The 22,671-nt window shown below is 42.7% G+C and overlaps 2 protein-coding genes across 2 annotated transcripts; both read left to right on the top strand.

Moving 5' to 3' along the window:
• Positions 1-8,346: 8,346 nt before the first annotated feature.
• LOC308285813 (vang-like protein 2) lies at positions 8,347-16,547 on the top strand (the record flags this gene model as incomplete). Its single annotated transcript, XM_080726695.1, has 7 exons — positions 8,347-8,432; positions 9,624-9,747; positions 10,978-11,585; positions 13,830-13,963; positions 14,557-14,692; positions 15,147-15,390; positions 16,175-16,547. The coding sequence occupies 7 exons, from the start codon at positions 8,347-8,349 to the stop codon at positions 16,433-16,435; spliced, it is 1,593 nt and encodes a 530-aa protein (XP_080582821.1). The 3' UTR covers positions 16,436-16,547.
• Positions 16,548-18,820: 2,273 nt separating this feature from the next.
• fcer1gl (Fc receptor, IgE, high affinity I, gamma polypeptide like) lies at positions 18,821-21,308 on the top strand. Its single transcript, XM_080726316.1, has 5 exons — positions 18,821-18,957; positions 19,300-19,409; positions 19,695-19,736; positions 20,530-20,559; positions 20,943-21,308. The coding sequence occupies exons 1-5, from the start codon at positions 18,903-18,905 to the stop codon at positions 20,994-20,996; spliced, it is 291 nt and encodes a 96-aa protein (XP_080582442.1). The 5' UTR covers positions 18,821-18,902; the 3' UTR covers positions 20,997-21,308.
• Positions 21,309-22,671: the final 1,363 nt, after the last annotated feature.

The raw sequence follows: 22,671 nt of genomic DNA on the forward strand, positions 1-22,671 counted from the left end.
TTCTCGGGCAGACCTAATGCAAAGGAAGGAACCATTTTTCCTTTCCAGAGAAATGGACTTATATGGCTGATTTATACTTAACTTGTGTGCCAGTGTCGCGTGACCAAAAGAAACGGATCCACAAGCTCACGACGTGACCAGCTATTTTGCGGTGCACGATCTACCGAACATCCAAGTAGGCTATAAATCTGGCATTAAGGGTGTTTGTGTTGATTTCATGAATGACCACTATACACTCGGATTAGAATGAAAATACAGTTGTACTGTATGATTTTGTGTTAGTTTAAAAACAAATTTCACAGTGTTCTGTTTTAATATGGTAGATTTCTTTTTTGAGAGTTTTTGAGATCATACCTGACGTTTTTATGTGTTGATGGATGTATGTTTGTTTCATTCATGGCAGGTTATGTCTGACCAACCGGGGAATAGTTTTGATGATTCATTGCCTTGATAACAAAATAAACATGGCTTCTCCAGTTCTTTTGTAGGCGCACAATTAAATTAAAAAAATGAACTGTATACTGAAAACACAACTGCTTGTCCCAATATTCATGGTGTTACTTTCACATTTTGATATTTATAATGTTCTTTGTCCACAAACCACATTTTGTTTCTACTCCCAACTCACTTGGTTGATAACAATCATTTTGAAAGCAGCATGTTGATACATTTATAAAATACTGGAGTTTTAGTGATTAATTAGAAATACTTTTGTATAAATGTAGAATCTGATTGTAGAAGGCTACATGCTTTATGATACCGTTTTGATTGTAAATTATTTAAGGAAATGCTTTCCATTGTACGGGTCTGTGCCATATATAGCTGTATGGTCCCTATGGTCTGCTTTTGAAGAAACCGCTTCTAACTAAAGCCCATAGCCCGGAAGAACAGTTGGGCTGTGATCATACAGTCTATGGCTGTGATTGGCTAGTTGGTTTCTAAAGCAACTGTTGACGCCAGGACAGAGCATCCTGTCGTGACATTTTCAAGAAAACATTCGGCAATGTTTTGGTGGCTGTGGTGTAAAGTCATTTGCTAAGAATAGTTATTTAAGCAAAATTAACATCTGAATTAATAGATATATCTTATTACGTTTACAAATATAATAATATATGTCTTTACTTGTCTTCAGTGTCAAAATGGGCTACCTGTGTACATTCGCTATATTATTCTAAAATGTCTCCATGACTACGAAATAACGAATAACAGCGCGAGCGTCCCTCCAAGCTATGGGATTTAGACTACCTTTGAAGAAAAACCTCGAGGGAGGCCGGAGGGAGGGGCCTAAACGAGCCGGGGGCGTGGCCACCGATGGTACGGTTGAGTGAAAGAAGTGGAAAGTGAGAAGAACACCTCTGAGTCTGAATGGACCTTGTGGAATAATAAGTAAGTAGTATTTCGCTGTGTAAAACTGTACCGTAGTGCTGTATGTACCTGTTAGTCTGGACAGTATTCTATACCGAGTTTTAGACGCGAAGTAAACGGGAAGTTTTGGGCGGAGGGAGTGTGGGGGTCTCGCGGTTTCTTTCCCAAACAATAGTCGTTGGCGAGAGACGCTGCTGTGGTCGCAGGGAAGTTTCGGACCCTCTAAAAAACAGGCCCTATTGTTGTTCTCCGCCGCCGAGGCCACGTAGCTCCCTGGACACATTCTTCTGTACGAGGGGGACACCATATACATGTTTTAACGTGACCAGAGGAAAAGATGCGACCAAGCTGTGGATCAGCGAAGCCATTGGGATACCTAATGGAGGCCTAAGCGTTGCGATTTTCCTCCTTTCACTGAGGTTGGTGCGGATGTCCGTGCATACATCCATTCATTAGTTTCAGCAGAGAGCGATCCATGATTCGGAGGAGGAAAGAAAGGGGGAGAAAGCGAAACAATCTGTCGGTGGGATCGTTGGTTTTGGTGGTACGCGACACCCAGGGGCCTGACGCCCATTGTCTCCCCCAAATCCTCCATATGAAGAGTTTTTAGAGATGTCGCCAACATCTTCGTTTTCTACTACTTATTCATTTACTTATCTGCCGTAGTCTTCTGTAGTCCTTTGTGGCCTTGGCAGTTGTTAAATTATTGATCAATGCTGCCTGGTTTCAAATTGTATCTATCCTAATGTGCTGCTGCTACAATGATTTTATCACAATGTACTGCTGAATTCAACGTAGCAGTACATTATGTAGTCGCATTAGGATACAGTATATTGCGCTGTATCATAATAGGCTTTTACATTGTATCCTAATGTGTGCTGCTACATGATTGTATCCTAATGTGTGCTGCTACATTGTATCCCATTGTATCCTAATGTGCTGCTACACTGTTGCATTGTCACAGAGGTGGCATAGTTAAAGCTAAGGAAACTGTAACTTCAATACAATATTCACAGACCTACATCACAACACCAGTTATGGCTTGGCAAGACTTGGACGTTTAAATGGTGTATAAAGCCTTAGCTGTTTAAGAGAGACCATGTAGAGTAGACCATGGGGGCTCATTATTAAGATCTCACTATTTTGTCAAGTTGACTTGAGCCTGTATTTGTTTATTCATTCATTTAGACACATTTGGCATAAAATGTAGTCCCTTCAAATGCATTCCTCAGATTCACTCCTGCAGACTTGAGATTACTTGATAGCTTGTTGTACAGTAGTTCCTCTGGGCTATTGGCCAAGACAATATTGCCTGTGGCTTTCTAAACAAGCAGGCGCAGTAGTGGCCTGGCTTCTGGCCCGTAATATCTGATACTACTGCCCATCTCGTGTCACTGGAATACTTTTGTTTTCAGATGCGTTGACAGAGTGCTTTACGGGCTGCGTAGCTATGCCCCCTCCAAATCACAAGACTCAGCAGAGGACAGCATTGTTGTTTCAACCACACCCTAATAGATCAGTACACTCCACACACACAAACACACACACACACCTGCTCCATTTTGCTGGCCATGTGGGCGCAAAGGTTGACAGTAGCAGTTGTCTTTTTGAGACTTGTTTTCACCGGCTTCACTGAGCAGAGAACAGTGGGTGGTGGTCAGTTGTGTGTGTGTGTGTGTGTGTGTGTGTGTGTGTGGCCTTTGTACAGTGATCTGCCCCTTTCCCCGCTGGAGCTGCCGAGAGCATGCTTATTTTCACAGTTGGTATTTCAGGCCCTCAAATGGCTATAGGATGGAGCATGTCATTTCAGAGATGGCCCACATTGCTTTTCCGCTGTGGCAGCTGCTGGCTCACTTCCAGCAGCTTTTCAGAAAATATGGGGCTGGTAAATTTAAAGACTACATCGTTTTTTGGCACAGTAGAATGGTTGCGGATGATGATTTGTACTGTATTTATAGCATTTGTTTGCAGCGTGCTCTAAAACACACCATTGTGAGACACGTCCCCTTTTAGAAGTGGCAGGATATGGCTTGGACTTTTCCAGTCACTGCGTCTACAGATTAGAATACATTTATCATCTCTCCATCGGGTAATGAGGTGTGCTTAATGGTTTACGCTCACTCAGCCAAGTGTTGCCTACAGCCATGGCACTAGTTGGCTGGCATCAAGGCAGACATCATGTGTCTAATCTTAGACCACACACACAGGCTCAGGTCGCTTGATCTGTTGTATAGTTGAATACGGTTGGATTTATCTGTCTGCGATTGGTTATTCAAAAAAAGGGTGATTCATGTAAGTCTGGCTTTTGCTGTCGGAATGCTTTTAACAGGGATTTATTTTGATCAGGAACACAAATGAAGGGACAATTTAAGGCTAATCTCCTGTTAGGATGAAAGCTGACGTGCTGAGAGGACCGTGGCGGTGACATCATTGTTTATTTTGTTTAAAGATGATTGGCCTGGAACAGGTTTACCATGCTGGGAGGGAGGAGCGTGTTTAAATCTCGGCTCATGGTGCGATGACAACCCTACAATTAATGCAGGACTAACAACAAAAGACTCAATTATAGTACATAACTGGCTGTTACAGAACACAAATTACTATTTTATTGCAGAAAAAATGTCACACAGACATTGGGACAGACAACTAAAGGTCTGGACTCTGCACAATTTATATATAGAACTAATGAACACCTGAGTGCTAGATGTAATCATGTAATTTGTCTATAATAACATATCGTCATCACTGTCATGCAGAAGGGTTTGTTTCTATCTATCTATGTACAATACTGTTACTTTTTTCAGGAAATGGACTCTTCTTAATTTTGTGTTAGTGAAATATTTATAAAACCTACTGACAGACGCCTGGTGTCAATGGCTTCCATATTTTGGGCATGTCATTATAGGCAAGAAAATTAAAATCTCTTCCAAAGAATGTTATAAATCTACAAGCTAACAACGGGTCGCATTGCAACTTTTTCTTCTTCACAGCATTGCATAAGTGCACAACATTGTCATAACAAAGAATAAATTAGGGCATTAATTTAGGAAATAAGGAGATGGCAGGTTTCTGTCCGACAGCAAAGATTATGTACATGAACACTGACGGTAAAGTTGATGAACTGAGTCCCAGTATAGTTCATAAAGTAGGCCATAGGACGCTAGGATGAATAGGAAGGAAACACTATCCATCCTTCCACGAGACCACACCTTGCCAGATCAAGTGTTCTGCTATATCCTCCTCACCACCAACAAAACAAAACCCAACTGACAGATGGACATATTCTGAGCAAGCGGTGTTGTGCACTCTTCAGTTGATATCGTGTTGTTCTGTAATGTAAAACGGGTAGAGCACCATGGCACCAAGGGGGTTGTGTACTGTATTCACTCATGATATTATTAATAATGTATGCTGCTTTGGATAAAAGCATCCACCGTTGTGTATTGTAGCTTTCATCTTCCCAGCTGCTTACTGACTACTTAACTGGCAGAGCTAACTTTCTAGCTATCTCCAGTCTCTCTTGTTGCCGCCTGTGCTTTGATCATTATCCAAGTTCACCTTTAGACTTTTAGTGAATGACTAGTCAAATAAACTAGTGATTTTACACACATACAGCATTTTGGCAGCAACATATTTACAAAAGATCTTTAATCTATATGCATCTTATCCAAAAGGAGTGGATACATCTAGCCTGAATGTTTCAACACTGAGAAGATTGTACAAAGAACTATTCACAATCCACTGCCTGGAACAGTTAAATGGCTGCCATTGAATCTTCTATATTGCTGTCATGGTAATAGGCATGAGTAATAGACTGAAAAAGCTGATTCACTGGAACGACAAAGACATCATGTGGTCAATTAAGTTAAATTAAATTATGCTGGAAGCCATCTTGGCTATGCCAGAGATGGGTTGTATGGCCGGATGGCAAGTGGTCTTTCTGTCCATTCAAGCTTTGTGGTCTGGAATGAGTTCTTATTAGCATTAGACGGGAGCTGTTGGTTTGGTTGGCTGTCTAGTGTGTAGACTGTATGTGGTACTGTCTGTTGACACACAGGCTGAAGCATGATTTACTTTACTTTGTCGGTCGTACGACCAGTGTTGTATGCCGAAGATAGACAATCTACAAGCTCACGCCGCCTTGCATCTGTGAAACGCTGTGAGCTTGTAGATCGGCTATTTTTGGTGCATGATACCATATCATAAACTGGCTACAAGTCAATGTACATAAAAAAATAAAAAAACAACGGTTCCATGAGCAAATCCCACCTGGGACTTCCAACTACATAATGAGCAGCTTGACCGGAGGCGGAAGTAGACTCTTGTTTGTTTGAGTAGCATGGCACGCAGTCTGGTGGGGGGTCTTCCCTATGTTCCCCAGGTTCTATGTTCCCCACTTAGGTAAGCGGGGAACATAGAACCCAGGGAACATGTATAGAGGGTATGCATCATATGCCACCGAGTGGCAAAACATAAAGCAGCACTAAGTATTGGAGTTTGGAAGTGCTCCTCCTCACTCTTACTGATTCCTCATGACTTCTGCTGACTCCTCATGACTCTGCTTTTTGCCACTCAGTAGGCGTACGATGATGATGTCACGTGCACACCCTCTATACGCTCCCGTCTGGTATATACCATGCACATCACCATCAGACATGAGTGACTCTACCTCCATTTCCCAATCAAAGTCAAACAACCACACCCACCTTTTTTATCAATTAACCAGCATATGACAGCCCAACATCCATCAAGCAAACACTTTGTTTGGAGGGGGTGGCATCCCTTAAGTTGTGGAGGGCGTCATAAGGTCAGATCCCCATGGCAACTGTCAACCACCAATCTGCCTCCAGCCGAACACCTTCTTTCATCCCCATAGCAGCGGAGAGGCCCCTCCGTCACCCGGGAGACGCGGGTAGCGTGGGAGGGAATGTGAGATGGGGGGCAAACAAGTATGGTGAAAACACAGTAATCCAATATGGCTGTCATTGTGTCCGGACTAGGCAGTTTGCCGGACGACTGAGCTCGCTACGTTTTTTTGTCGGTGTGACGATTGACCTGGAAGACGTCGATTCCGGCACGCTCTGATGACGCTGTGGAAACGTCGACATGGTGGGACGGCGTGTGTTCCGTTTGCGCGGAGCAATGGATGAAACATGAGGTCACAGGGTTAGGGTTAGGGGTTTTGTTTACCCTAGGCCGCCGGGCATGGGGTCTTCAATGTTTTCATGCCAAGGATCCCGTAGTTGAGAGAGAGATGAAGCAAGGGACCCCCACAACCTTTTCATAGATTGCATATATATAGTTTCATTGTTTGACAACACAATCATCAGTGTATTTTGGATTCATGTCAATTTGTGTTGTGAGATATTTAACCACTTGAACCGTCAATACTTAATAAACTTGACCTTTCACACTGTACTGTCTGCTCTTTTTCCAACACCAAACCTCTTTGCCGAAAATACACAATCTACAAGCTCACAACGCCTCGCAGCGTTTCTATCACACAAAGATTTGGAGGACCCCCTGCGGTAGTTCTGAGGACCAGGGGTCCCGGACCCCCTGTTGAAGACCCCTGCCCTAGGGACAGCTCTGTCCAAAGCTGGACGTAGACATTGGGCCTCACTTCAATATTGTTTCATAAATGATATGCGCATTTGTTTCCCTGTAAAATTGTCAACCAACCACTAAAGATTACCATCAGACTTCCCCCAATTAAAAATGATGAATATAATTGTGCCTCAAATTATGATCTTAGCCATTAGTCATCCACTAGATAATTTGATAAGGGTGTCATGAACAAGACTTATATACAACATTAGAGTTCCGATGAGCCCTTATTTATCAACAGTAATTCCATGGAGATGCACTTGATGGTTGCTGTAAATGGCGCATGCATGCATGCCTCACCATTGTTACAACTAAACACGTTTTAAGTTCTTGACTGACTGACTGTATCTGTTTTATCATCATAAAAGTGGCGAGTTAAAATGCATTCATGTAGTATTTTGTAATCAAGCATTTGTGTCTAAAATGCAGTGTTTAACTGCTTTTATTCTTTACACGGAAAGCAATGTTCATGAACAAGAAATGTCATATGTTTTCAATGAGACAACACATAGCATTGTAAGGCATGTTGGTCACTGCACTCCCTCCTCCAAATGGGGTCCATGTTCGTGTGTGACTGAAACCAAGAAGGCTGGGTCAGACACGATTAGTTCCATATGGTTCATGACTTACATTACAGGCGTGCAACAGCTACTGGGAATATCTCTGATGAATACAAATGGTATGGGGGGATTCTGGATGTGAACAGGGGGTTTTCGGGAACTAGCCTTGTGTAGCAAGTCGCTAACCTAGTTTGTCACTTGAGAAATTGTGTTAGGCTTTCAAAGCTGCAAGAATTGGCTGCTAATTCGGTCAGGTCTTATCTGTCAACTGCAGTGATGTGATGCAGCAGTGACCATGGCCGTGTGTGTTTGTGATAAGGTCTAATAGATTCAAACAGATAAACTGTATTATGTGAGACTTAACGACTTTTCAACCTGGCGTCCGCATTTTGAGCATATCATGGGCGAAACCGTTCAAAACGTGCATAAGAAAAAACAAGCAGCTCCAATAGCTTGTAGATCGCCTATTTTCGCTATTCTTCCGTGTTTTGTCGCTTGACACTTTCCGTTGTGTTTCGTTTATCTTCCAGACCCTGGCTATACCTCGGCGCTCTCCCACCTCAACTCTCACCCCTCTCTCTCTCTCTCCTGACCCCCCCTCTCCTAGCCCCCCACCCCTCCCCCTCTTCCCCGTCCCCCGTCGGCCTCCAAGATAGATTCCCTCAGGAGTAAGGTTGACTTGCTCAAGCTGCCGCTGGCGCTCTCTGCCAAGTCCATCACTGAGCGCAAGAACCAGCTGGGAGGAGGAGGAGGCGGCGTGGGCGAGCAGCAGCGCGGGCCCGGAGGCGGGGGCAGGATCCGTGGAGCCCGCTCCATGCCGTCTCGCGACATGGACAATGAGTCACAGTACTCCGGCTACTCCTACAAGTCCTCGCACTCACGGCGCTCCGGCAAGCACAGGTATGCATGCACACGCACGCACGCACGCAACCTTCCAGACATCTGTTTCACTGTCACTCTCTTTGTGTCTCTCTCTGTTAACCCCTTAAAACCAGGAAAGCATCTGTGTCATTTTAGATCTTAGCTATATACCTGTACACGGATATTCAAAAAAGTAAGATATACAAGCTGTGCTATGAGCTTGTTGGAAAATTATTATCAAACTATTTAATTTCAAGGACCACTATAACTTACATACCCTGTAAGGGTCCATTTGGTTCCATTTGTACACTCAGAGTTACAGGCCTGGAAGGGTCTGTTTGGAACCCCCTCAAGAACACACAGCACCCACACACTATGGGAACCACTGCCCTGGATTCTTTGTAAATGACACACTGGTAACTGATCGGTACTCTGTATCGACCGGCATACATAGTTTTGGGTTGTGGGTATCTCTAGTAGCCCTTCCTGAACCTCATAAGCCCACTATCTCAACCTTGGACAAGCATGGATTCCCTCTTGATGAGCAGTATACTGTATCATGCTTTTATTTCCCACACAAGACACCCGGGTCATAATTCTAGGTGTTTAAAGTTTCAATTACCTCACTCCGTTGAGAGAGAACATAAAATGTGTAGATTGTAGTTAATTCCAGTGTCTGGGGAGTAATACATAGTAACATTTTAAGATTTTCACTCCCACCATCAAATCCTTTAGGTGTCATCATTTGAGGGCTATACTGTTAAGATCTTGTAAAGTCCCTGTGTAAGAGCCCAGTTTTTATATACCACCCTAAGCTAACGTCCATAAGTACCGTATGTACATTACGTACATGCCTAGATAAGCAAAATGTCCACTGCACTGTATTCGAGTATTAAGCTGATGCTGGCTAGTTTGTACCTGTCCTTGGATCAGACTGCTACACACTTGTTAGGTTCCTTTGCCTGCAGGCATGTCAGCAAAGCATGCAAATACATTGTAATGTTGTAGCTAATATAAAAGTAAGTCAGAATAGAAACTTTATCGTCAGCACATGTGGAAATTAGCTTTTGGCTGTGCTGTGGTAGAATTAACACCAGATAAAAGTGTAGCGACACAGTGTCAAATCACCAGGCACAACAGAACCTGCAGATAAGTACTTGCGTATCAGTTCAAGTTATAAAAAAAAGACTCATGTTTTCTCCGTTCTGTGAATCTGTGTGCATCTAGTAGGGACCGGAGGGACAGACATCGCTCCAAGAGTCGAGACGGCAGCAGCCGCGGGGACAAGTCCGTCACCATCCAGGCTCCTGGGGAGCCACTACTGGACGCAGAGTCGACGCGGGGAGATGACAGGGTCAGTCACTTGAGCGTGTTAACTCTGTTAAAATGAGGTCATCAGTGACTAGAGCAGCACCATGGTCAGGAATGACCATCAATTAAAATAAATGCTGTTACATTTTGGCTGCGGTAGGAGTGTTTTTGTTTACCTGCCACTTGTCTTTAGCAGGTAAACATGATTGGTCATCTTATTGTATTCTTTAAATCTAATTAGTTTGCTGGTAAGCTAATGGAAGTAGCTGATATGGTTTGAGTTAACACAACCTGTGGCTCATGAAAAGAAAACAGTGAGATGAATTTGCAATTTATCACGCCATGGCTGCTAGTGGTCTAGCCGTCTAGGAGAGTGTTTGTGTGTCTCGTGTGAGAGAGATTCCGGAGCTAATATAACAAACCACTGGACCAATTAGCACCAGCATTCTTGTACACATTGCCAGTAGTCCAAGGATGTTTGGCCCTGACATTTCCACATATGTTGCGAATATTGTTACAGTATAATAAACCTTTAATTCGAAACCTTCCCCTAACAAATATGGGGCTGATAAACACTGTCACAGTAGTGACGTCGCAGAAGATCACTGATGTCGTAGACTGGCCATGTGAAGTCCTAGATCCACATGGAGGTCAGGCCCGTTTCTAGAACCCATCTTGTTCTCAGTCATACTAGTTAGCAGGACTCTCACATAAGACCACGTGTAGTGGTTATTTTACTCACACATCATGCTCATATCCAGGGCAGGAATTTCATGGAGGCCATGAAGGCCATGGCTGTCGTTGCCCCTCAGTTTGGCCTTGTGCCCCTCAAACCAATGGCATGACATGAGGCCACAGTGGCCTTAATGCCCCAACTGACTGTCAATATGTAGACAGTAGACACCAGTGTCTCTTTCTTGTCATCTAGACACCAGTGTCTTTTGTTAAGATTATGAAATCTTAACTCACCCAAGTCCCCATCTTTAAACCAATCAAGTGACTTTGATTGGTGCAGGGCTGAGCATGGATCAGATTGTTAATACCATCATTTATCTATTTCACTGCAGATTATAGGTTATCATCCCTAACCCTTAGATTCAACCAATTCTTTCAATGGACTAAAATCTTGTTTTATTTGATGGCCTTCTTGCCCTGGCATTTCGCCTTTCTGCCCTCAAAGAATGTACAACACCAAAGGCCAAGTGGCCTTTCCCCTAAAATGACAAAATTCCAGGCCTGCTCATATCCTTCTCTCTGTCCTGTCGTCCTGCAGGATGACAACTGGGGGGAGACCACCACGGTGGTCACGGGCACCTCGGAGCACAGCGTCTCCAACGAGGACCTGACCCGCGTCTCCAAGGAGCTGGAGGAGTCGACGCCGCTGGAATGCAAGCGCTTCCTGGGCCCCGCGCTGGGCTGCTGCCTCAGCCTCTTCGCCCTGGTCACCCCTTTAGCCTTCCTGGTGCTGCCGCAGGTCCTGTGGCGCGACGCCCTGGACCCGTGCGGCACGCCGTGCGAGGGCCTCTACGTGTCGCTGGCCTTCAAGCTGCTCGTCCTCCTCATCTCGTCGTGGGCGCTGTTCTTCCGGCCGCCGCGCGCCACCCTGCCGCGCTTCTACGTCTTCCGCTGCCTCCTCATGGTGCTGGTGTTCCTGTTCGTGGCGTCCTACTGGCTGTTCTACGGCGTGCGTGTGCTGGAGCCCAGGGAGAGGGACTACCGCGGCATCGTGGAGTATGCCGCGTCGCTGGTGGACGCGCTGCTGTTCATCCAGTACCTGGCGCTGGTGCTGCTGGAGGTCAGGCACCTGCAGCCCGCATTCTGCCTTAAGGTGGTCAGGACCACGGACGGAGCCAGCAAGTTCTACAACATTGGCCACCTCAGGTTGGTTGGTCTTAACACTGCATGATGTTTCTATACAAAAATAGATTTGAATATACAGAATAATATGCACGTGCAGAGCTCGAACGATGCCAGTGTTTTTGGAGAGTCCTGCTCCTACCTAGACCACCCATTACTGATGACAGAACATGATTTGAAAGAACTTCTCATTTGAGAACGGGAGTTAATTGAAAATAAACACGCATAACCTTTTGGTTGATAAAAAGATTAATGCATAAACTGAACTTTATGAATTGGACAGGGCATAAGTAAAAATGCCCTCTTCAATTTAGAACATTTTTGAAAACGCAATGATAATCTATAATGAAATACCCAAGATAGGAACGCCAGGTTGAAAATGGTTAGCAATTCGGACACATCGGTACCGATGTCATAATTCAAATAATGGCCCGATGTGTTGGTCTGGCTCTACTTCATAGGTGCTGACAGGCTATGTAGTTATTGGGAAAAAATCAAACGAGCGGTAAAGTGCATGTGTAATCCAAGACAAAGCCCTATGTCATAGGAGTTTGTCTTGGATCAGACACACACTTTCCCCACACCGAAACTGCATTTTTCACAAAATCAAAAAAGGATTGCTTACCACTACAAATTACAGTCATTAAAGTCAACAGTTAGCCTTTGTGTGCCCGGTTGTGGAAATTGGCGGGGGGTTGAATTATTCTGCTGCCATAACGCTGATAGACGAGATGTGTCTATGTGTATATTGGCATCATACTGTATATTTGTATTTTTTAGACAAACTATGTACAAGTGTCTCAAGTGTTTTGGCATGTGAGTGTTTTGTGTGGGTGGGTCCTGAAGTCTATCTTTTCTCATGTATTCATTCATTTTTGTGGGTAGCATGTACAGGCAGTGCAACTATGCTGTCTCTCTTAGAGCTGTTACTCAACACATTTTGATCTGCCTGTCAACGTAGACATGAATTTCTGTACTAATCAAGCCGTGGTAAAATCTTCAAAAATCGCCCTCTGGTGACCTTGCTAGATAACAGCCTTGTCAGAATTCACAAAGGGACAACTTTTGACAACCGTTCTATCATTGTCTAATTGTCTGTATGCAGTGAACAGCCTTCATTGAGGTTGCCACAAACTAACCTATGCTAAGAACTATTAACAAATACAATTGGACCCAGGTCTGACATGATGACATGACAGCCATTGATTTTCAGAAGGACTTAGTTATATACTACAATTTTCAAATCGGTTGAAAATCAGTTATTGTCACTTGTACCCTAGCATCCCCATTCTGCGAAAATGGCACATCTACGAGCCCTTTGGAATCCGGTGAACTAAGCATAAGGTTTAAGTGGTTAAGACAGTTAATAAGGGGCGCCCGCTGGCCTACTGGTCCAGGCGCATACCACTTAGGCATTGCACTAACTAGCATAACTGACTGTTATGGTCACTTTGATTTGGGCACTGTATTATATTGATAGTTGTGCTTTAGGACACTTTATGTATATATTATTCGTTCCCTTTCTTGTTGTACCTTGCTCTTACTGTACTCTGTACTCTGTTCTTCTTTTTTCTTTTTATCTTTTTCATACTTCTCTGTAACTAAATAACCTTATACTGCTGTGCTGCCTCTGGTCAACTGATTTTCCCACTTGGGATGCATGGTTGTCATTGGTTGATGACTTGATGTTGCGTAGTTATTGGTGAACGGGGCTTTTGGTGTGACACATGGGTTGATTTCCTTTTTCTTTTCTTTTTATCGGTCAAAATTGACCGTTAGTGCTTACCGGTAACCAATTTCTTATCGGTTTAACGGTAACGGTTAGCCGTTGGCCATCCCTACTTGGGATAATAAAGGTATCTATCTATCTATCTATTGCCACATAGGCATGGATGCCTGGCGGTGGCGCCGGTTTGATTCCCGATCCGGACAACCTATTCCACGTGTCACTCTCTCCCCATTTCCTGTCAGTCTACTGTCCTATCAATAAAGGCATAAAAGCCCCAAAAAACAAATCTTTAAGAAGACAGAGTTAATAATAAAGCCATTGTGTTGGCTCAGTGAAAGGTTAACATCTGACCCGTACGTCTTTACAAATCTGTTTTCTTAAGCACCGCAGTGGAGTAGAAAGTGATCTTGAGCCTTGCATGGAGTGAGGAGAAAGTGATCTTGAGCCTTGCACAATCAATTCTGCCAAATTTTGTTACCTTTAATTATACTTAACTGAGGCTGCTGTTAATATTGGGCCTGTATTCCTTGTATTTTCAGTATCCAGCGGGCAGCTGTCTGGGTGCTGGACCGTTATTACAGCGATTTCACCGTCTACAACCCCGCCCTGGTCAACCTTCCCAAGTCCATCCTCTCCAAGAAGATGACCGGCTTCAAAGTCTACTCCCTTGATGGTAAACTAGAGCGCCACGCCTCTCACGTCATCTCTTTACAATCAGATCAGTGGTTGCTCTTTGAATGCGAGGTCAGCAGGTTGGCTTGCTGGTTATTGATGCATATGGATAACATACAGTAAGGACCAGTAGTCTCTGTGCAAGTGCAATACTGTAGTCTGGGCTTTCCAGAAGGTGGCGTAGTGGTTTCATGTTCTGGTTAAGTTTCCCACAGCTCCACTGGATTGGTTCAACAGCAGATTTGAACTGTATGTGTAGTAACATGTACACATGGTAGCACACATGGACGAAGGCACTTATTTTCAGTGAACCATATTATGACATACAAGACAAAAACGTCCTAAAAAAGCCAATATGATAACATATATTATATTATACAATCTGATAAGAGTTTTACCACTCAGTAATTTCATCCATTCCTCAAGCCACTCGGTACATTCACTCCTTACTATTGGCTGTTTTCAATGCTATCATCAAGGAAATAAAGCGTGCTCTACTCTGGTATTGATTGCTCTGAAGGATCAACCGAATGCTCGGGCTCACAGCGACATGTCTGTCTCATACTAGATGTTCTGTCCTTTTTCTTTTTTTAGAGAACACCACCAATAACTCCACAGGCCAGTCTCGGGCCATGATAGCAGCCGCTGCCAGAAGAAGAGATAACTCCCACAACGAGTTCTATTACGAAGAAGCAGAGGCGGACCGCCGAGTCCGCAAGCGCAAGGCCAGGTCAGACCCCAGAACACTTGTAAATGTGGTGCTGTTTGGTAACTGCCTAATGCTGGGGACCACTGAGACACTATTTAGTGTGTAGGGAACTGTGGTATTAGAGAGAGGTAATTGCAACAAAGCAGAAAGCCCGCAGCACTCAGCAGTCTTTGTGGTGCACGGCTCAATAACATCATGAAACAATGAAGGAGAAGCCAGCACACAAGGAATATCCCTTTCACATGGTTTTTGTACCTCTCTGGTCAGAGGAACAACGGACGCGTTTCAACCTGTTGGTCTTCCTCAGTGTTGAGGAAGACCAACAGGTCAAAACGCGTCCGTTGTTCCTCTGGAGGTAAATAAACCATGTGAACTGTGGTATTGGCACAGCTGTGACTTCAGACGTGCAATACAGCCACACGCTATCCAGACAACCATACTGACACCCCCTGTTATGTCCGTGCCCTGACTCCAGGTTGGTGGTAGCCGTGGAAGAGGCCTTCACTCACATCAAGCGGCTCCACGAGGACGAGGTGGCCTCCTCTCCCAAACACCCCAGGGAGGTGATGGACCCGCGGGAGGCGGCGCAGGCCATCTTCGCCCCCATGGCGCGGGCCATGCAGAAGTACCTGAGGACCACCAGGCAGCAGCCCTTCCACAGCATGGAGAGCATCCTCACCCACCTGCAGTTCTGCATCACTCACAACATGACGCCAAAGGTGAGCCGCCTTCTAAGTGGAGCTTTATTCTATCCACGAGTTTCCAACGCCCCATAGTGCATTGCGCAGACGTCTGTACCGAGCTTCCGGCGCCGATTTACAAGCTCACAACGGGTTGCATCTGCGACGCGACGTGAGCTTGTATGTCTGCTGTTAAACCCGGAAGTTTGGTCCCGATGGTCTCCAGTAAACTCCCGCGGAAACTTGTGGATATTATTTTATTATTTGTGTGATTTATGCACATATCTTAGCAGTTTTTGGTATTATTGAAGTTGGCCTGAAGGTTTTGGCCTTAAAACGATAAAGCATGTATTTGAAAAGACTTGCCAGGCATCCAGCATAATGGCATGGCTACCCTGTACAGTCAGTAATTGGTTTCATGTTTCAAAATTGTGTCCCTACTGTACATCAATATCACATCAGTCATCTATGCCAGCTGTAGTAACTATATTTTTGGACACACCAACTTATTTGTGTATCCCAAAGGTCAAATTAGCCTTTGTGATTGTGGAGGATAAACAATTACCTCAAGAACAGATATGCAATTAGTGTAATATCTCAGTTGAAACACTTTTAAACCCATTTATCAGGGATTTCTTTTTCTTTCGTAGTTACTGCACTTGTCTTTGTAGGCCAGTGTATTTGGGCAAAAACTCCATGTTTGGGTAAAGTGTTGGGAGAAATACAGAAAAGCGATGTTCTAGGGACAACTGCCGTGCCATTACAACAACACATCATGATGATGATGAATGATGATGATCAACGTCTTTACTGTCTGTTCCAGGCCTTCCTTGAGCGCTACCTCACCCCTGGCCCCACCATGCAGTACCAGCGGGAGAACGGCAGGGGGCGCCAGTGGACCCTCGTCAGCGAGGAGCCTGTGACAACGGCTCTGCGCCAGGGCCTGGTCTTCTCGCTGCGACGCCTCGACTTCTCGCTGGTCGTCACGGTGACGCCGCTCCCCTTCCTGCGCCTGGGGGAGGAGTTTATCGACCCCAAGAGTCACAAGTTTGTCATGAGGCTGCAGTCGGAGACCTCTGTCTAGACGGGTTTGGCGGTGAGGGGAAGGGAAGGGCATCCCTGTCAGGTCTTTCAAGGTGCATCCTTCAAACTCAAAACGTTTTAATTTCAAAGACCCGCAGTTTGGTTTGCATTAGGCCACGGACCCTCATAACTCTGAGAGTGCACATATGTTTACTCTCTCTTAGTTACAGATGTAGTAGGGTCCATTTGGTTCCCAACTATCAATAATAAAGCTGGGGACCCCCTGGATCCCCCTCAAGGACGGACCCCTGGGTGCCACTTTGAGAACCATTGCTTTAAAAGCATCATCGTCCGATGCCTCGTGTTCTCTTCCTGCTCGGTTGCTGAGCTGGCAGGAACGTGAGGACAATACAATATGCATATCAGTCCAGGACCAGCACTGAGACGGAACACGGATATATCACTACATCAGTAACCATCTTCCCATTGAATCATTATGGATTTTTCTTTTGTCATCAAGAGACCGTCATAAGCTACACGATTCACTCCCTTCCTCCCCCTCAAAGAAGAATATCATTGTTGCCTTGACCAGACCATGTGTTCTAAAGTCTTTTGCCGTTATGTTGCGCTGTAAAACACTTCCCCTTTTTCCTTTTCTTTTGGTTCTAAGGAGGGACTTGAGTGTCTTTTTAAAAACAAATGTTGCATTGTGCTGTAACCACTGGACTCCAGGACTGTGATGACTCATCACTTTTAACCACTAGAGGGGGATTGTGTCACACTCCTTTTCCTGATGTCTTACATGGACCAATCACAACTCTGACTTCAGTGCTGGTGTACCACCTCTGTTGGTTAAGAGTTGGACTTTTTTATTTTTATGGAAGGTGTGTGTGTGTGTGTGTGTGTGTGTGTGTGCGCGTGCGCGTGTGACATTTTATATTATTATTATAACAGAATGTAGCATTATGTGCATTGACTTATAATTGTCTTGGCATGTCTTCCTGCATCTGTTTAAAAGAAAAAAGGAAGTGCATTCCTAAGTTGTCTCTCGACTGAGGCAATATTGTATCGTGTCTTTCATTTCATTCTATGCTGGCCTCTTGGCAAAAAAAAGCCCATACAGACTTAAAATGATATTACTCTAAGATAATATCATTGTTCTTTTTAACGGGTGTTTCATCCTGATCTTCCAGTTTTTTACCTAATGTATATCATAAGAAAGGAGTCTAGAAGACCAAGTGTTTATAGTTTGACTATGAGCTGACTTCTAACGGTTCAATTTTTTTAAAGCATTTTTTAAACCCCCTCACCACTACCCCAGACTGGACGTGTGATTGTATTCCTCGCTGCGCGTCATCTGCAGTAGTAGCATATCACCGCGTTGTGCCACAAACCCACAAGTTGACAAAAAGCACAGTAAAAATGCTGCCTCCTCCATCCCCACAGCCTTACAGACGACATGTGAAAAGTATCTCTGCAAGTAAAGACTGTCAGGGAGCCTCTGTCTTTAACCACTCTCCACCATAATGTACGCTAAAAAAAAATTGTGCAAGGTTGATGTTTGTTTACACGCCATCGTGCGCCGGTGTCCCTTGCCGAAAAGAATAACTGATCTATAAGCTCACGGCTGAGCTTGAAGATCTGCTATTTTTTTACAAGCGACACGACATAATGACGGAGAATAAAATGGGCTTATTGCAACATGAACTGGCACAAACTGTACTCTGTTTGAGCCACACTATGACAGACTGACTGTTGGTTTCTTTGAAGGTTTTTCAAATGCATTTCTTGTAACAATGACACTAGTACCAATGAACAGTGACCACAACTGAGGTGGATTTTTTTTTCTACAACAGAGCGATCAAGCTGCTTTTCCTTTCTCATGCATGCTAGAATTCTTTGCGGTTCAAATGATTTTCTTTTTTTTTTATACAGACTTTTTTCTATCTTTAAAAAAAAAATGCCTAAGTTATGATGATGCAATTTACAGAATGTTTTTACTTTTGAAAAAAAAGAGAAAAGAAAAAAAAGTGGCTTGTAAAGAAAAACAAAGTTTGTAGATTTGTCTTGTATCATGATCCTTTTGGTAACTGTAGCTTGTATAGTGTTAGCCATCTTCTCCCCCACTATTAAACAATTTTATTGCTTATACACATGATCTGTTTTGTCACTAATTATTAAGAAGCATCGGTTTAAATTCGCAGCTGAAGCTTCTTGACCTTTTATTGAATCAAATGCGATCAAAAAGCCTGCATGAAGACTACCTATTTTTCAGCTTACTACAGTTGTAAAAGCAAGAGGAACTTGTCGTGTGAAGGGGGGCGGATAGGCCTGTGGTTTCACAGCTTCAGATGGACAGAGAGCCCATCATTTCCTGCAGCGCTAGCTCTGAGCTTTCAATTCAGGGGGTGGTAGAAATCTACTGTCGTCGACAGCCCAGACAAGACGACAATAAGACCCATCTTCTTTTGCGTCTTCTCCACAACAAAAGATCCTCCATCTTCTCCACTGTTGTTGGACCTGACAAGATGTTGCGTGAAAGTCTTGTGACTTTCTTTCTGATGATAAGCATCAGCTGTGCCCGTGAGTTAAAAGTTGGTCATATTCCGAATGTTATGCCGTTTTATATTTCTGTTTATTTTATATTTTCAGTAGCATTGGAGCTCTTGAGTAGAAACCGAACTGATAGGTAGTTGAGACGGATGCTCATAAATTAGAAAATAAAATCTAGTACTGTAATATACAGTATTATGGGAAATGAGTTACAAGATTAGTATTGAATATGTAATACTGGACACTGCAACATAGCACCATTGCAACTAATACAATATTTGTAACCCCCATTGTATAATTGTTTGTGGAGCAAATTGGGTAGGGGGATAATGACGACTCTTTGACAATGCGTCTCCCTTTTTGTGTATAAAGAGGCAGCTGATGACCTTGTGCTGAAGCCTAATCTGAGGTTGTGTTATATCCTGGATGGGGTTCTCATTTTATATGGCATTCTCCTCACCGTGTTGTACTGCAGACTAAGGGTAAGCAGAACTTCAGCCGCTGAAGAGACAACATAATTATGAGCAATATACGTCCCACAGAATTGCAACATTGGTACTCTAGTATGCAACATAAAACATAATTGGATCATGTAGAGCAAAACCTAATCGCATACAAATTATTTTTCTTGCCTTTTTTTTTCTTTGCATTACGTAATCATTTGTGTATATGTGTTTTTGTGAATATCCAAGCGTTGATATCAAATTAAGTCAGACACATTGGCAATACTTCAATCGTTCTGACATTGTGGTCCTTATGTTTGACAGATGCATCAAGATGTTGTCATCATCACAGGCAAAGATAAAAAGGTAAACTTTTATGTGATTGTGTTTTTCAGTGCTTGCGTGAAAAGAAACGTTATAAAACACAGCAGAATTACACTTGAAGCTTTACCCTCCACACACAGAGCTTTTGGCTTCACTGTGGTGGCATTACGGATGTATTATTTTACATTAGGCTTCTAATGTATTTGGTTTCTTCTCTCTTTTAAAAAACTAGAACCTACTTCTGCTTTACAGGCAACGCAATTCAGACTGCGTGATCATTTCCCGTTTGAACTGAAAATGTTATTTATATAGGCGCCGTAGACAGTCACACTTTCCACCAACTTCTGCTCTGTATAACTTTGTTAAAGTCTACTATCCACTATTTATCCACTTATTTAGATTAAGCCAACGAAAACAACATTGAATTTATCCCATGCATAGAAGGAATAAAGGAATAAAATGATCTACTAGTACGTCCATATGAACCCTCAAAGCTTGAGCATACATCAGAGATAGAAATAAAATGACGCAGTATCCTACAGCAGCTACGTATGTAATGTTAATGTACTGTATCAGATATAGGCTATAGCAAATTACAATTTTACATTTCAGGCATTTAGCTCTTTAGCTATCTAGAGCAAGGATACCAGATAAACATCAAACACATAATCTGTCTGAACAACAAGTACATCATCAAACACGTATGTCTAAACAACGAGTTATCTAAATAACATTCTTAGTCTTTTTGGTTGAGCAGAAAATCGAAACAACAAATAATGATGCATCAGTTCATGTGATGTAGTGACTTGATGCTTCTGTTGTTATCATTCCACAGAAGCCAGACCTTGCAACAGGTGATTACCAGGTGAGACTCCCCATTCTAACACTTATTAGAGTACTGTAGTGTACAGTAAATGAATGGTGGTACATGGTGGATGGACAGTTGATAGTATGAGGTTAAAACCTATAGGCCTAATAGACTAATAGGCCTATTAGGCCTATACTTTGTCATATACCAAATAGTGAAAATATATGATCTACAAGCTTGTAGATCAGCTATTTCCTATGTTTTCTTTATGATATTTTTCTATACACATATTAATGAGGCAAAATACATACAAATAATCTTCATAATAAACACCAGTGAAAATGTAGTTCAATTACACAAATGGGAACTTCGTGCATAGGAAAGGCAAATACATTTTTGATAATGTCCTCCTTTCTCTTTTCTGTCTCTCTTTCTGGTAGGATCTGGCTCCTCATCGCGTGGACACCTACGAGACCATTAAAGTTGACAAGTGATGAAAGGCAATATGTGCCCATTTATTTGCTAAAAATGACAAAACCACAACGGTCTAACTGATCTGTGGTCTAGGTATCTGGCACTGTCCAACCTTCTTGCATTCATATCTGTGCTGTCCTGATTTGCTTTTTTTGTGCTGTATATATGTGGTGACGGCCTGCATTTATCTCCTTTTGTAAACAACAATTGTCTTATATTAATGTACATTCATGTATTTGCTGTAAATTTTAAAAAGAAAACGAAATTAATAGCACAATTTAAAAATAACAATTATGTATTTGCTGTACATTTTAAAAACAAAACAAAATAAATTGCACAATTTAACAGTGTGTCTGGTGTTACAGCACATAGTTTCTATAGTATTTCAGAGTGGAAATCATTATTGTCTCATAAGCAACAGAATGAAAGCTTCAACATATATATTATGAATACGAAAAGTTGAGTTGTGCCTAAACTTAAACATTAGTGACACTGTAGCATTTCGAAAACATACTTGATGTCAGCTGTATTTGTGGTGTATACTGTAGGTTTTCTAATCTACCTATATAGATATACAGTAGATATACCTTTTATTTATCATGTGTGGAGAATTCAGGTGTCAATCAACCAATGTGTCACCAATGTGTCATCATCACACTAATCGCATGCATATTTGTATGAAAAGATGCATTTACATTTGAAGGATTTAGTTAATGCTCGTATCCACTTATAATATAACAGAACTATAATATAACATTGATATACTATAGAAGTTCAGTGTGTTAAACAACTTATACAAAAACACTTAAAATGTATCACATTATTAATAGCTGATGCTATGTTAGAAATGTTGTTAAGGTTTTTGAGAGGTTTCGCCTATAATGACATATCCAAAATAGGGATGTCACTGAAAGTGGTTTTAAGCAGGGCAACCTCACAGCAAAAACACTAGAGGGCATCCATACCCACATCAGATTCACTGAGTGAGACTAGTACATTTCACTGTAGGCTTACTGTTGTGATTTAAGTAGACCCATCTCTGTTAGGGTGGTGAGTGGTCCTTCAGTTCAGTTGAATGACTTCTCTGTAGGCATACTGTGAGAATAAGATGACACCAGGCAGTATCACATGGCAACTTTGGCAAGTTATAAAGTTTGTTAAGCACATTTACAGAGGCTGGAAGATATTAAGTTGTGACTGGTAGAGCTAGACCAGGACAGGTACAGAGACTATGACCTTGTCATACATACATACAGTCACAAAAAAGGGAAAGGTATCTATCTATCTATTCTGTACAGTATGTTATCTATGTGCATTTCTAATAAGCAGATGAGTTTTATTCCAATAGTTTGTAGATCCTGTATGTGTGTTTAGGCTGGAATCTTAAAAGGTTAACAGTATGACACATGCATACTATCTACTACATGCTTATGCAGCTACTAAAATTAATCTGTATATATTATTAATATTGTCTATATTGGCCTACAGGTCATACTTTCGTCTATATTACAACACTTACCCCGAGGCGGCTCACGCATGCATGCCTAAATGCACATGACCCTGTGTCTCACCTTGTTGTATTTATACAGACACATAGCTGCTCACACAACTGTATTCAAAACACATTCAAAACAACCTAGCCCAGTTTAGTTTTTTTCCCCCTTCTTTTTGTTGTTCTGCCTGAGGCATTCCACA

This window comes from Nannobrachium achirus (genome assembly GCF_963921795.1).
Source record: "Nannobrachium achirus genome assembly, chromosome: 5".
Classification (NCBI taxonomy): domain Eukaryota; kingdom Metazoa; phylum Chordata; class Actinopteri; order Myctophiformes; family Myctophidae; genus Nannobrachium; species Nannobrachium achirus.